This window comes from Corylus avellana, chromosome ca6, assembly GCF_901000735.1.
Source record: "Corylus avellana chromosome ca6, CavTom2PMs-1.0".
NCBI lineage: Eukaryota > Viridiplantae > Streptophyta > Magnoliopsida > Fagales > Betulaceae > Corylus > Corylus avellana.
The window spans coordinates 2129139-2144517 of record NC_081546.1 but is presented as its reverse complement, the minus strand read 5'-3'; the positions used below and the strand labels follow the sequence as shown (position 1 = coordinate 2144517).

Below are 15379 nucleotides of genomic sequence, written 5' to 3'. Positions count from 1 at the left end.
CGACGCCTAGCCTAAGCTTCACTTTTTTTTTTTTTTTGAAATGAAGCCTAAGCTTCACTTGATTCGCTTGTATACTTTGAACCAAATACCCTTGGTACCCTTTTAGCTCCTTCCCAATTACCCACCGCCTTTGAACCAAATACCCTTGGTACCCTTTCAGCTTCTTCTCAATTACCCACCGCCACCAATTTCATCTTTTAACTAATGTTAAAAATCACATTTTTATTTTATCATCATCTCTTTATACTAAAATGACATTGCCAATCGACCTTTAAATAAATAAAAAAAGAGAGTCTAAAATTGACTGACACCGTTACGTCAACAAGATAAAATAATAGTGAAATAAAAGCACGGTTATTTGATATGTTTTTGTAACCAAATAACCCATTTGACCAAATTTTAACTATTTTGGATGAGGTTGATGATCATCTCAGTGCTCCTAGATTAGATTAGGAGGGTCAAAGAGAGAGGGACCCTTAAACAATATTAAATTGGTGTGATCCCCATAAATATAATCATTTCAATCATTAATTCGGTTGATTTGTACTAAAAGCAATGCTGAACACAGTAGTAATTATTTCTTAATGATCTATTTACCAACATAAATGGCCATCCATGGTCAAAGACACAAAGATATCGCATGGCACCATTGCAATTCCGAGCCACCAATCAGGGGCAAATTCGGCGTTTGGCCCAAATTTCCCATCTCTTCGAAAAGCCAAAGCCGTAAACGGTCACCCACACGCAAGCACTGTCACCGGCTGTCACCGGTACCTTACCCCATTTCAACTTGCCGTTTTTAAAACCTCCAAAAAACCGTCCTTCTCTGCTCAGTGCACTGTCTCCGCTCCACGCCCGCCTCTGTTTCTCCTCTCTGCTCCTCAACCCAATTTCCTTTCTATTCTCACAAATTTTTTTGACCATTTTACCCTCCATTCTCCCCCTAATTTCCTCTCACCACAGTAATCCAAAAAGCTTTCGCCCATATTAAGTAATGAATCCATTGTAAACAGAACTTTGGCTTAACCCGTCGTCGTTTTAGAGCTCCAGTCAAACACGGAAGGCTAGAACAGCGCCTTTTTTTCAAGTGCTACACTTTGTACAGCAATGTCTGTGGCCACTAAGCTTCAATTATCCGCTAAACCGGTTTCGGAGCCCCGAGCTATTCTCGGTCTGGCGGGGAATAGACTTAGGGTTTCCGAAGAACTGAAACGGAAGGCCGAGAACACGAAAAGGCCACAGCGGCTGCGAAATCGTGCCTCCGAAATTCCAGAACCAGCCGTACGGAACAATGTCTCGGTCGACAGCTCGTGCTCTTCGGATTCTTCTTCGAGCGGTTCCTCAGCGAAGAAAACGGTGAATTCTCGGATGGTGAGGCGCAACGGGTTTGGGCCCGTGAAGGTTGCCCCGGACGGCGCGGAGGCCGTGGCGTTTTCTTCCCCGAAGATTTTGGGCCCGCCGAAACGATGCGATTGGATAACAGCTCACTCTGGTGAGTAACTTCTGCCATGCTTGTTATAGAGTTTTCTGTTTTCTGTTTTGTTGAGGGTTCACATTTTTTGTTCTATTTGTTTTTGGACAACAAGTAATTTCTTGGATATACTCTCTAAATTAATTATTTCAATGTCACCTCAAATATCATGGAATCTTCCTTTGAAAAATTAGTACATTACATTATGGATACTATCCAAATTAGTCTATCTAACTAACTGTGTACATAAAAAAATATCTCTATAAATTATCAAGGATATTTTTGTCATTTTGGTTGTTAGAGAGAGTAAAAGTACGTTTTCTTAAAAGCTGCGTCACAGTTGAGTTGAGAGGACACCAAGAAAACACTAGGAGAACACTTAGCATTTTTCATTTATCAATGAGAGAACAATATAATTGGGCATGGTTTTTTGTTTATTTCTTTTAGTGAGATTCAACTTTATAGCTCACAAGATGTTGTTGATCAGTCATTAAAATATGGACTATCACATGTATGTTTGGTCGCTTGTTACTTTCCCTGTTCACTGATATAACATTTCATGTAGCACTTGTACGCCGCTTGTTAGGTTAGCATTGACTAGCACATGACTAATTTTCATAAAATATAGATAGTCAGCCGTAAGGGCGGAACTAAAATTTTAGGGGAGCGGGTGACAAAACAAAAGACAAAAAAAAATAATAAAAAAAAAAAAGTTATTTGGGAGTAAAAATTAATCTTGAGGGGTCTATTTTATAAAAGTAATTGAAATTTGAAAGAAAATTTTTAATTTTTATAATAATTTTTAAAATTTTGGGATGGTCCAAGGCTATAGTGGTGGAATCTAATAATGTGCGCGGTTTTATTTTCCTTGAAGAGAAAATAATGCAAAAAGCGGTCAGTTTATTAAGACAAAAATAAATTCAGAAAACTGTTTTGAAAAATTCATTGAGGAATATGTTTTGCTGCTGTTTTTATTGGTTGCTACTATTGGAACAAAAAACAAAACAAAACAAAAAGGCCCTTAAAGTCCCTACTTTTCACATTTCTTGATAAGCTATTTAATAGGCACCATGAATTGTTGCTTTTCACCAATAATGAGTTCCCTCTGTTTCAAACCGGCCTTTATTTCTGTCGGTTGCTATGAATATGCTTTAATTCTTTGCACTTTCCTTTTTTAGCAAGATGGATATAGTGTTCCACTGTTCCTGTTCCTCTCACATAGCATAGCAATAGTAATCCTTTATGACATAAATTGAACAGTTGACAAAGTCGAGCCAAATTTGGTTACCAAAATGGTCAGGGGTACCATCTTTAAGCTGGGATGCCCTAGTTCGATCTCTCACAACAATAACTAAATCGATATCCAAGTTAAGGGTAGGCGTCGGATATCCGGAGTTTACTCGACGAGAGGTTTGGTAGTTGAGTAGGATTTAGCTAATTAGGTGTTTATATGTGATTTACACATGAAAATTGGAGATAATAAAACTATGCTAGAGATATGCTTAATATTATAGATACTTCTTCAAAGCCTAAATAACAGCTGCAAAGTTAGAAATGAGTTGGTTTTGGCATCTAGAAACCAAGCAAGGCCTGAACAAGACTTCCTAGTCAAAATGGTAGTGATAGGGTTCACTTCTTAATCTCGTAGACTCGTAGTAGATTGGAATAGCAGCTTAGCATATTGATTGACCTGAAGGAATAGCCTATCACGGGTGGTGGAAGAGGAGCCAGCACCACCCACGCATGTTCTCCAACGGCTTGGACCTTGCCTAGGCTTAAGCCGCCGGCCCCTCCTCTGCTGCCCACGATCAGCTCCACCACAGGGTTGACTCCTTTAGGCTGGTCGTTGGCTATCCTCTTGCTGTCGATGCCCGTCATCTCCAATAGCTACTTGTCTTATTTGTAAATCTAATTCAATGTGATTCACCTAGTTGGGTTTTTTTTTCTTTTTGTGTGACAGACCCAAGTTATACTATTTTCCATGATGAGGAATGGGGGGTTCCAGTTTATGAGGATAGGAAGTTGTTTGAGCTACTTGTCTTTTCACAAGCATTAGCAGAACTAAGCTGGCCAGCAATTCTTAATAAGAGAGACATATTCAGGTTTTCTGTTTCTATCACTTAAGCTTCAATAGAGAAAATCTTGGCCATATACATGAAACTTGATGTTTGCTTTTGATCCATTTGGCAGGAAACTTTTTGACAGTTTTGAGCCATCATCCATTGCACAGTTTACTGAGAAGAAGTTGATGTCCCTGAAAGTAAATGGCATCCCGTTGCTCTCTGAACCAAAGCTTCGTGCGGTTGTAGAGAATGCTAAACAAGTGCTTAAGGTAATGAATAATCAGGTCAAGGTAGAGCATTCATATTTGGCTCAACAAATTTAGCTAAATTTTAACTAAATAATTACTTTTTTGAACTTTTTTGAATTACTTACATTCTACTCTCTTCTCTAATAATAATTTGCTGAGCACAGTACCATCTAGCCATTTCTTTTTGCTAAAGTAACTAATTGAATCATACATTTTTATATGATTTACTGTTAAAATATTAATTAAATAAATAAATTCACGATTTTCTATAATACGAAAACAAAAGTCGAGATTTAACATTTACTCTTGCAGGTTCAGCAGGAGTTTGGTTCCCTAAGTAACTATTGCTGGAGCTTTGTGAACCACAAGCCAATAAGAAATGGATTTCGTTATGCACGTCAAGTACCAGCTAAGACACCTAAAGCGGAACTCATAAGCAAGGATTTGATGCAGAGAGGCTTCCGTTGTGTTGGGCCAACTGTTGTTTATTCATTCATGCAGGTCGCTGGAATTGTCAACGATCATCTCTTGACATGCTTTAGACACCAGGAGTGCAATTCAAATATGAAGAAGGATTTGAATCCCAAGATTGAGGAGACTAAGGAAATAAATGAAGCTCTCGAGAATACATGCTTATCTCAGGAATGAATTGGATAGAAATCTCTAGCAATTTTGCTGACCGAATTGCTAGTTACTGGGGATCTGGGTCCGCCTAAGCCATAATTTGTTCCTTACTAATCACACAAATCAAAATAAGTAGGATATTTGTTGTTAGAGAGGTGAAGAGTAAAGGTCTGTAGCAAGTATTGTTTTACATTTTCCTACATCTACATAGACTACATGGGTCTTGTAGCACGCATCCTTCATCTGCTTGTGTGTCGTTTAACCTAACCTTAAAAGTATGTTCTTGCTGTTTGACACTAAATGTTCCAATGTAAAATTCCACACGCGTGTTTTTCTCATCTTTTTGGGCTTAGAATACTGTTTGGAAAAATTCTTGTTGGGAGAGGTGCTTTTAAACTTGTGTGGTTCTCATTGTTTGCCCTTGTGTAATCAAGTTCTAGTAAATAAATCCCATTCGATTCAAGCATTTTTGTAGTTTTGAGTGTTTGATTTGAAATCTATCGGTAGATGGATTAGAATTTCCTCCGAACAATCCGAATAAGCAATTGAGAGAATGCTGTAATTTTGAGCTGTCTAAACACTTCTCAAATAGAAATCGGACAAGTTGCAATTCACAATTCATTGACGGATTGCAACCAATTACGTTCCATGGTAGATTGCTTATAGGCATCAATATGTAAGGATTGTGTTATTGTTTGTGGATCGTAACATGCAAAATAAACCGTACAATGATTTGAAACCAATTCATTCTCCCCTAAAGAAAAGGGCATGCCATGAGGTGGTCACATGCCCCAAGTAACAACAAAGACGACTCAAGTTTAGAGATACGGACAAGACGAGACCCTTCGTCAGAGACAACAGAAAATGGCCTTCCTACGCGACAACCCTTCATAATTTGGAACTCCCAATTTTTTTAATCTTTTATTTTAATATTCTCAAACGACATATATTAGCATGAGCAGGGATTTGTCGGTCCAGCCATTTCAAGGCTAATTATTTTAAAAACCTTAATTATATTATCAATTATATCAAAATTTTAAACTAATAAAAAAATAATGAATTTGAATATTTCATTAATATTTTAATACGGATTTCTATTAGAGAGTTGGAAGGCATCCAAAATATGAGCAGTATTGAAGTTGCTTGTTTGTGTGTGCGCGTGTGCTGTATTAAGGGAAAAAAAAAATCATTAAAACTTGAAAATGAAGGAAAAGAAGAGTTTGCTTTCCTTCAAAGACTAAACCATCTAGAATAAATACAATAAATGGAATAATTTTGTCAGTTTCATCTCAGGAGGAGTCTATAGAGGTGTCAGTAATTGGTAAATCCAATAAGAAATAGCGCACCATATGTATAGGTAACACTTGTTAAAGCATCCCAAACAAACACATTAAGTTCTTAATCACTATATGAAGGAATGACACAAACTTTGGAATGATAATCCCTCATGACAAGTTTCGTTCAAAGATGGTGAAATTCACAGCGAAAAGAATTGAGTCACCACTGCAAAATGCAGTTGCTGAGTGAACCATGAACCAGCAGAGTGATCTCTTTTCTTCTGCCTTTCCATAAACCAGTCTATAAGCATTCCACTAGTACACTAAATCTTAGCCTTCCCATTTCCAAGTGTGAGCTCCAGATCACCCAATCCTACCTCATGAATCCTCTCTCCAACCCATGGCTTAACCTGCCCACCTCCAAAGTTGAACTCTGTACCTCTCCCCCTCTCATTAGCTACAGTGGGTATAATTTGCTGAGCAAAGGGTTTCGCAAGGTTAAAGGTTGGAGAGGTCGTCATTGAGGACGTAGAGAAGGTAAATGCTTGGAAGTTAATCCATTGGCAAGAATCAATGGTGGATGAGTCAGACTCATCGCATTCGGGTATAGTAGCCGGAGTATGAAGCTGACGATGAGTTGGGCTTGCCGGGGCGGAAATAGCACCAAATGGGTAGTTAAAGGAAGCCATGGATTGTTTGGCAATGGTCTCCCAAATGGGGATTGGCTTAGCAGTTCTTGAAGTTGGTGATGATAGAGGAGGGGTTACAGGGGCGCTATTAGAGATCCGAAGAGGAGGGAGAGAGGAAGGAATGGCATTGCGGAGAAAGGGAATAAGGAAAGATGAATTGTTGGCATCGTTGCGTGACGGGCTGGGGAAGGAAGAGGATGAGGGACTGGCTTGGTAAGATGGAATTGGGCTTGGAAAGGAGGAAGATAGAGGACTGGGATTCTGAGAAGAGTATGGGGTGATTCTGGTGGAAGTGCCTGCCATATCATTTGGGGGCGGCTTGCATCCCTGTACAAATACCAAAGCTGATACATTACTAGCTTATGTTAGATATATTATGGTTACAACTTACAAACGCAATGCTGAAGCAATGTTTACAAATTGAGCACCACAATCTGGTTGAAAAATTAATAGAATTCTTTCATCAATTCTGGTTTTTCTTTTTTCTTTTTGGGAGATCTGGCTACCAAGACACCCCCTCCCCCCAAAAAAATAGCTATTAATTGCTTCTTTGATTGCACTCTAGAAACTATAAACTGATGTAGAATAAATTCTGTCACTTGTCCAGCACATCAAATCACCTCCCCCCAATAAATAAAAGAACAATTAAGCAGAAAAACTGGACTTACCCAAAAACAAGTTCTGAAAATTAACAGCTAAAATAAACATTGCAGATTCACCCTCTAGCTTGTTGAAAAATCACAATCTCAGACCAAGTCCCAGAAAACAACCCATTTCTTCCCAAATCATGATCTACCCATAAACCCACATAAGCCAAACGCATAGCATTGCCTATAGATCTAAGACAGAACAAAACACGCTCCACAAGACCACACACCGAGACATATGGAATTCTGGGCCAACAACAAGAAAAGAAGAGAAAGTAAAAGTAAAAGTAAAGCAAAACCTTGCGATAGGTGGTGCCGTCCTCTTCGACGGTCCAGCCAGCTTCGGTGCAGAGAGCCTTCAAGACCTCGTTGTTGTCGCAGTGTTTGGGCAAGTTGTAGTTCCCCTGAGCTCTCAGCCCCGCGTATATCTTAGCGGCAATGGCCCTCCTCCTCCGCTCTCGCCTCCGGTTGTTCTCTCTCTCCCTCCACGACGGCTTCCTCCTCGCCACCGTCGCTGACGTCGCCCCGTCTGACGTCATTCTCCGGCAATCCCTCTGGCTCTGTCCCCCACTCTGTGTCTTTCTAAGTCTCTGTGTCTGTGGTGCGTCGCAGGAGATTTAAACCCAGTTGCTCACGAGGAATACGCTTGCCTTTCTACGCTGGACGTATAGAAGAATCTCTCCGTGTCTAGAGCGAATGATAAAGCTGATTTCTGGGAATGTTAAGGTGCGTGCGGGTACAGCTAAGTTCTTAGGTTCTTGTCCCATAATTGGTCAGATACAGTGTAGGACTGGGTTAGTGAGTGCAGGCTACTGTTTTTGCCAGCCACATGGAGGGTTTGTGTCACTGCCTTCTGAATCCTGATGACCTAATTATTACTCGAGTGGGCCCAGACGGCTTGGTAGGACCCACAAGTTCCAGACGATCAATCAGTGATCTGAGGGGGGCCTCAGGTACGTAGGATCAGTCATAAAACGACTGATTCATGAAGAAGATGGGCCCACGCTGCTGCTTTCCTGTCTTTTTTTTTTTTTTTTTTCGGGTCAAAGATTGTGGCCGAAAAGTACCAAAAGGTCCGAAAGTTTTATTAGGAACTTTTATTTACTAGTAAGGCTCATGGCCTGCCATTGTAAGGTAACAGGCCCAACCCAAATCCACCGTTCAACATTTTTTTTTTCACTTGCGTAGGTACTAGGAACTAGGAAGGAGAGCTTTTACAATGGTGTTTACTATAATTTTTATATAAACGGACGATTTAGTCTACGTAAAATTGTCACGTTAGTCATAATTAAATTTAATTATTTAGTGTAAAAAATTCATCGGCCACACTTTTGACAAAAGCCAAATTTAATTGATTTGTGTGGGTGCATTACAGAGTCCAATATTTATCTTTTAAGAGGTAGATGAAGGAAGTAACCCTTCCTTAGGGAGGAGGGGTTCCTTGCCATAATAAAAAAAATAAAGATTTTTTTAAAAAAAATTGTTTAGTAATTGATATGATAAATATCGCATGGACTTACAAATTAATGTTACAATCAAAGTTACACTGTCACATCAACAATACACTATTTAGTGGTTAACGTGATAAATATCGCATGAACTTACAAATGGATATCACAGTCCACATGACACTATCACGTCAATCACAATCAAATTTAATTGTTTAGTGTGAACTGTCACATCAGCTTATAAGAAATTTAAAACATTCATAACTAAAAATCTTGTTTTCTTAAACTAAATTTTATTGTGTTCAAGAAATTATATTGGTTGCAACATATAAACAAATTTTGTAGGTTTAAAGCGAGTACACCTTTTAAGATGCTAGGCAAAGGTCATGTCACTGAATTAAGTTTCAAGTCCTTCAAGTGCCAAGGAAATTAGAATTTAGGTTCGTCTATGCCTTCTAATATAACAAGAGAAATACTACACACACCCTCTCTCTCTTCCGCAACTTTTAAAATTTATAATTAGATGATCCAATAATAATTTTAAAAGATTGGATTGTGCAACATTTCTCATATAACAATGCAATCATCGCTGGTCTTCTAACCCAATCAAGGATATTGTTAAAACCTTTTGTTGTTGATTCCAAATTTAAAGAATTTTTTCTTTTTTGAAAACAAAAGGCCCGCCTTAAAAAATGAGCAAACGAGTGAAGCAGAATATTCCAATGGTTAAAAAGTAAAAGTTGCTACAAGAGCTTCACAATTTTCACTTTGAAAATGATAATTACCTTAACTATCTCATTCCCGAATCATCTCTTTAGGATAAAACTTTAAAAGGACTTTTATCATGTAAAAGGGTGGTTGGTTTATTGTATAGTTCGTTGAAAGCTCTTTCATGTTTTCGAGTTTTCTTATCACCGAACTCTTTTTGGAAAAGATAACATGGTGCCTACTGCCTAATAACGAAATAAAGGTGGAGACATCTCTTATGACATGATGGATGCTTTGATATCGTACAAGAATGAGTTTCTCCAGGGGACACGGACATTCAAGCCCTGTTCTCAGCATCAGAAATAAACCAAATAATGACAAATTAAATAAGATAATCAACTAGTTCCTAATTTGTTAATCGTTCTAAAGGAACTATGCTAGTTTGAGGTCCCCCCCTGCCCCCCCAATACGACGTACCATTCATCTATCCTTGATAAAATATCTCAACTCTTGAAAGCGAAGGGGTTCATTACCCCAAGAAGTCCATCCAGAATTCATTTCTCTAGCAAATAGTTCTAAACATCGAGTGGGCTTGAACCCTGGAACATACTCCAGAAGCAACCCTACACAAAATACGATTGGTAGATGTTATTCAATGACTACATAAATTATGTTAATACTCAAATACATAAATGGCGAAAATTATTTCAGAATTTAAGAACAATGTGCTCATGTTCTCTATAATAAATAGAAATATATAACCACGGATAAAGCCAGACACTGATAATGATCAAACAAGAACAAAACAATTTCACTAGAGATTTAATAAACATTTCACGATGAATATGTTTTGGCTATTATATATTTTCTTATTATGTAAAGACAACAGTACCTCCAACTGGGGGCTTCCTTGAGTAATCTCCAGGGATGCTAACAATAATCTGACCATCTTGTACAGGTTTGAATTTTGGCAGGCATTCAGAATCCACAGGCTGCAAGGATCAACAGCGCAAGTGGCAAACATATATAAGAATAAACAACCGACACCCAGATGGCATCAACAATTAAACCTGGGATTGCTTGAACTGTATAGGCTCACCTCCCTGTGACAATAGCCCAACATAAGGCATTCATATGGCCTATGATGAAAGAGGTCTAGATCATTAATCATCGAGCCATCAGCTTTCACCTGCAAGACTCGAGTAAAACCATAATCTTGGCACAATAAGTCACATATTCATACAAGTTATCTCCCAAGGGGAAAAAAGGGGAGAGAGAGAGAGAGAGAGGGAGAGATCACCTTCAACCAATAAAAAGTGGCCACATATCTGACTCCCCATGTAGGAAACAGCTCTTTCTCAACGAAACCACGCAATTTCTCCCTATTGGTCACCCACAATGCCACAAGTGCTCCATCTGTGTGAGAAAGTTGCTTGATAGGAAGAGATAAGAAATAACGGTTGGGCAAAGTTGGGTACCTATAATGGCAATGAAACCATAAAACAGATATAATAATCACGAATGCTCCTCAAAACTCTGTTAAACTTGGATCTTAGAAAACACAGTCACAGAAAATAGGTAGTTCCATGCTTTGAAGCTCATAAACCATATTAACACAAATCTATAACTGCCATCAATGTCTATAATTAAAATCACAAGCCATCTAAGCCTCAAAATGTAAAGATTAGAAAGCCAATATGTTGATCTAATATCTTACATTCTCTGTAGGTAATTTTCCTTCAAAGTAATGCAATTGACAAAGTTAATTATCTCTATAGTATATGAAGAGAAACACCTTATTTACACAGTTTTTTATGCTATGCATGCCCCAGATACAAGACTGCATTTACAGGAGATTCATAGATGAATTTTCAGAAGATTGCAGATTTTGTAAAGCTAGACAGCATGTATTCCAGCTGAAGGATGTCATATACCTTGACTTCTGATGGGCACTCCCATTTTCCCATGGTGGATCTACCACAATAAGATTGAATCCACGACCAGGCTCGGCTGCATAGAAGATTGATAAAATCTAATGAAAACCAACTTGGAGTATAAGGTATGGTGAATTGGTGATAAGCTGCCAATAACTAAAAGGGTGGGAAGCAGTAGCCAAGAGGTCCACATGGGCACATGATAACAAGTTGAGAATGGTTTTCACTAGACAATAAATCCATATCACATGTCTTGCAATTCAAGCGACTATCAAACTTTTGCAATTTGTCAATTTGGCACAAAGAAGAATAAAATTAGAAGTAAAGATAAATGGACGCAATTCAGCAGCAATGATCTTGGAATTTTAGCTGCAAATCTAAGTGGCTTGCACATTCAAAATAGACTCAACAAAATAACTGACTTCTTTATATAACCATTACCAGGAATCAGGTTGTGAATCTGCCCGATATCAGACTTCCACATGACAGAAAACAAGACATATAAAGACATGTAAGACACTGAAATGAATAATAACACAAATAGAATATTTCACAGAAGACTTCAAAAAAGCATAGTAAGTTAGAAACTAAGGGCATGATTGGTTATTGAAACAATGCTATTTTCATTGAAAGTGAAATGAGAAACTGTTTGCATCTTAATTGTTGAGAATAAAAAACGATTTTCACAAAAACAAGGTGAAAAAGGCCCAACACAGAAAAATAAATAAAAAAATAAAATGTAAGTACATCTTTTCTCAGGAAATAAAAGCAGAAAATGTAGACTTAGACATTGAATACCAAACGAACATAAATTTTTTAGGGATTTTCCTTCATGACAAAAAAAAAAAAAAAAAAAAAAAGGAATAATAAGCCAACATGAACATACCATGTAGAAGCAACTCTCTCGTGGCATTACATATGGACTGTTCAAAAATTCAGCCTCCACATCATTACCAGTCTCATTGAGAACCAAATTATTAAATACAGGGAGCACACTTTCTTCACTGTTTTGCATGATTAGTGAACCTGAAAATCAACAATAGAGCATAAGTTGGCAGGAACTGGGAAATAATTTCACATATGAAACTGAGAGCACAGAATTCAAAACCTAATCTGTCGGCTGCACCCAATAGGATCAAGGTCCAGAGAGTGCCAGTGCCATAAATACATTAGCATTACGCACTAATATTCAAGTTCACATTCTTCCTAAAAATTTAAAAAGTATATGCCTAGACTCTACAACAAAACAACCTGGTAAGAAGCCACTAACTGAGTAAAACAAAGACAATTGAGTCAATTATAATAGTTAAAACCTACCTGGAAATTAAAATAACCAAAAATGCTGCTGATATCTTATAATCAATTGTAAGAAATTCATATCTTAACCACTTATCCCAGCTTATCATTAGGTTGCAGAGAAAATCAAGACAAACACAAAGAAATAAATATCTCACGCTAATATTTCACTTTGTTCTGGGTTTTGGTCAATTCACAGAAATAATTCAAAAAAAATTCAATATGTTTCAATCCCATAATTTTCCTACATATTTTCTGAGAAAATGGAAAGAAGCATAAACCAACTGACCTCCATCAGCATTCAGCTTCTCATGTTGATGGAAATTAAGAGTAATTTCATACAGAGGGGTCTGCCAGACCCGTCCCAGTTCAATAAAAGATTGTTGTGGAACATCTGGCAATGACAGGTCCCCGCATTCTCTCGAAGAATCAAAATCTCTCCGCAGATTGCTCATAACCTCCAAAAGATCAGTGGCTCTCAGCAAACATTCATGTGCCTTCAGCAAGAAAGGCCTCGCTTCCTGCAACGCACGCACAACCAAATTCACAACCCGCAATCGCCACCACAACCGTCTAAAAACCCTAAACCCCGCTTCCAATTCATCAGCTACTTAATCTAGTGTTTCTGTTCGTATTTCACAAACTCTGAGTAACACAAATTAAGGTTTCCACCACATTTTCCCGGAACCAAACGACAATAGTCGATAGTTACCTGGTGTCTTCGTTCGGCGACTTTTTCTCTGTCGTTGAGAGCCTGAGGCTTCTTCTCCTTCCGCTTTCGCTTTCTAGAAGTAGAAGATGAAACCCTGGATTCTTGTTTGGATTCGAAGAAACGAGGATAGTACGCAGACGGGGAAACCCTAAACCTGGTGTAAGAGCGGTTCAGGGCGCGAACCGGATCGATGAAAACTGCGTTCGGATTTTCGAACCGGTAGATACCAGATTCCAGAAACGTCGATAGCTTATCGCTCATCTTCCGGAGCTCCTTTGAGTCGCCGGTCGCCATGGAGACTTATAGCGGCGACATAACTCTAACCAAAAACAAAGTTGTAGTGGCGGGAGAATGGAGCAGTCTCACCTAGGGGTGTAAACGAGCCGAGCTTGAGCGAGCTTCCCTTGTTCAGGCTTGGCTCGTTTAAATTTTACTCGAGCTCGAGCTCGAGCTAATAATAAGTCCAGCTGGCTCTTATATTTAATGTTTTTGTTTTTAAATTTTTTTTTTTAACTTCAAATACTCTTAAACGGCTTAAGAAGTTAGTTTGCATATGAGCATTTGCTTAGCTTGACTAGTCGAGTATGGAGCCTGAGTTAATATAGCAAGGCATTTGGTTTCAAAGAGAGAGGATATGCATCCTTTTATAGATAAGCAAACTTAGAGATTGATGTTTTCTTAACAATGTGGGAAAAGTTAACATGTTCCATTCAAACTGCATTGGGACAACACCCCTTACAAAAAAATATTTTTTTAATGTTTCTCTCTCAATCCGCCTCACCAGTCACAACGGATCTTCCACTTAAACTCTCATTTCTCACTCTCTCACTCTCACTCATCAGACAGGTAGTGATAGTGTTTGGGTCTGTTTGATTCTTCAATAGTTTATGCATTTCGCAATCTCCCTCAATAATTTCTGTTTGATTCTTCTTCCTTTCGTTTGGATATGCTCTAATTGAATCGAGGTCTTTTTAATGATTGCTCTCTCTCTCTTTGATCACAAAGGGTCTAAAATTTTCCATTCTCTAACGCTTAAATATAAATGCAATTTTAAGGTTTTAATAATTATGAGATTTATAATTAATTACGTATTACTTAGTTTATATATATATATACACACACTCGAGCTTATACAATCTGTTCACGAGCTTAGCCGAGTCGAGCCGAGCTTACTTCGTTTAATATTCGAACTAGGATTTGTGTTCATGAAGTGCTTTATTTAATATTCGAGTCGAGCACGAGCCGAGCTTATGCGAGCCGAGCCCAAGCTTGCTCGCGAGACGCTTCGCTCACTTAACAGCCCTAGGACTCTCACCTAATTCTTTATTTTTTTATTTTTTCTAATTACCTAATTCTTTATTTGGCATGGTCTATGCAGACAATTCTTTTTATGGTCCTTGTAAAAATAAAATACATATATCTGCATCTTTAATCAAATTTTAATAATGATAATTTAATATCATATCAAATTAGATATTTTTAATTCAAATCTTAACTTTTTAATCTACTTAATTTCAAATAAATATTTTATCCATTAGGCCTCGCTTTTTTTAAAAAAATAATAAAAAATAAATAAAATTGAATCCATACATAAATAAGTGTAAAAATATTAATTAAATTTTATTTGTTTACTATCTTAAACATTTTAAATATATGATGATTTTTATTTTTTTATTTTTAAATGTCCGCATAAGAGAGGGAAGAATAATTTAAACTAGTGACATCTGCTTCATTAAACATGATCCCAACTGATTAAACTACCTCTTAAGAACGATGATATATATATATATATATATTTTTTGAAACAGACGATGATATATATAGTGATTTAATAATAGTGCATGAGAGATTAGACTTGGTCTCTTTCCAAATTAAATATTAAATAAGATGGAGGATGGTTAGAAACGCTGTGAAAGTGACACTTGTGACTGTTTAGTTTGAACATTATTAAGAATTCAATTTAGGAAGTAAAAGAGTTTTGTGGTGGGTTCATTCTCACTATCCTTTTGACTTGTCATGGATGGAATAAAGTTCATACGCGGTGCTTCGCCTTCATGCCTCGCTTTTTTTAAAATTAAAATAAAAAAAAAAAAATTTAAAATTACAATTTTTTTTTATGGTCCTTGTAAAAGTAAAATACATATATCTTCATCTTTAATCAATTTTTAATAATGATAATTTAATATCATATCAAATTAGATATTTTTAATTCAAGTCTTAACTTTTTAATCTACTTAATTTCAAATAAATATTTTATCCATT

General features: G+C 37.3%; 3 protein-coding genes across 3 annotated transcripts; 1 reads left to right on the top strand and 2 right to left on the bottom strand.

The window, feature by feature from the left end:
- The first annotated feature begins 692 nt into the window (after positions 1-692).
- Positions 693-4744, top strand: LOC132184298 (uncharacterized). Its single transcript, XM_059597877.1, has 4 exons — positions 693-1492; positions 3432-3573; positions 3662-3803; positions 4095-4744. Exons 1-4 carry the CDS (start codon positions 1108-1110, stop codon positions 4428-4430), a joined length of 1005 nt encoding a protein of 334 aa, XP_059453860.1. The 5' UTR covers positions 693-1107; the 3' UTR covers positions 4431-4744.
- Positions 4745-5737: 993 nt separating this feature from the next.
- Positions 5738-7740, bottom strand: LOC132184160 (protein BRASSINAZOLE-RESISTANT 1-like). The gene is made up of 2 exons (XM_059597672.1): positions 7319-7740; positions 5738-6699 (listed from the first exon to the last, which is right to left on the bottom strand). Exons 1-2 carry the CDS (start codon positions 7556-7558, stop codon positions 6007-6009), a joined length of 933 nt encoding a protein of 310 aa, XP_059453655.1. The 5' UTR covers positions 7559-7740; the 3' UTR covers positions 5738-6006.
- A 1572-nt stretch (positions 7741-9312) lies between these two features.
- Positions 9313-13437, bottom strand: LOC132184656 (methyltransferase-like protein 2). The gene is made up of 9 exons (XM_059598374.1): positions 13118-13437; positions 12695-12926; positions 11996-12135; positions 11551-11584; positions 11110-11185; positions 10476-10653; positions 10275-10364; positions 10068-10167; positions 9313-9798 (listed from the first exon to the last, which is right to left on the bottom strand). The coding sequence occupies exons 1-9, from the start codon at positions 13409-13411 to the stop codon at positions 9656-9658; spliced, it is 1287 nt and encodes a 428-aa protein (XP_059454357.1). The 5' UTR covers positions 13412-13437; the 3' UTR covers positions 9313-9655.
- Between the last annotated feature and the right edge of the window lie 1942 nt (positions 13438-15379).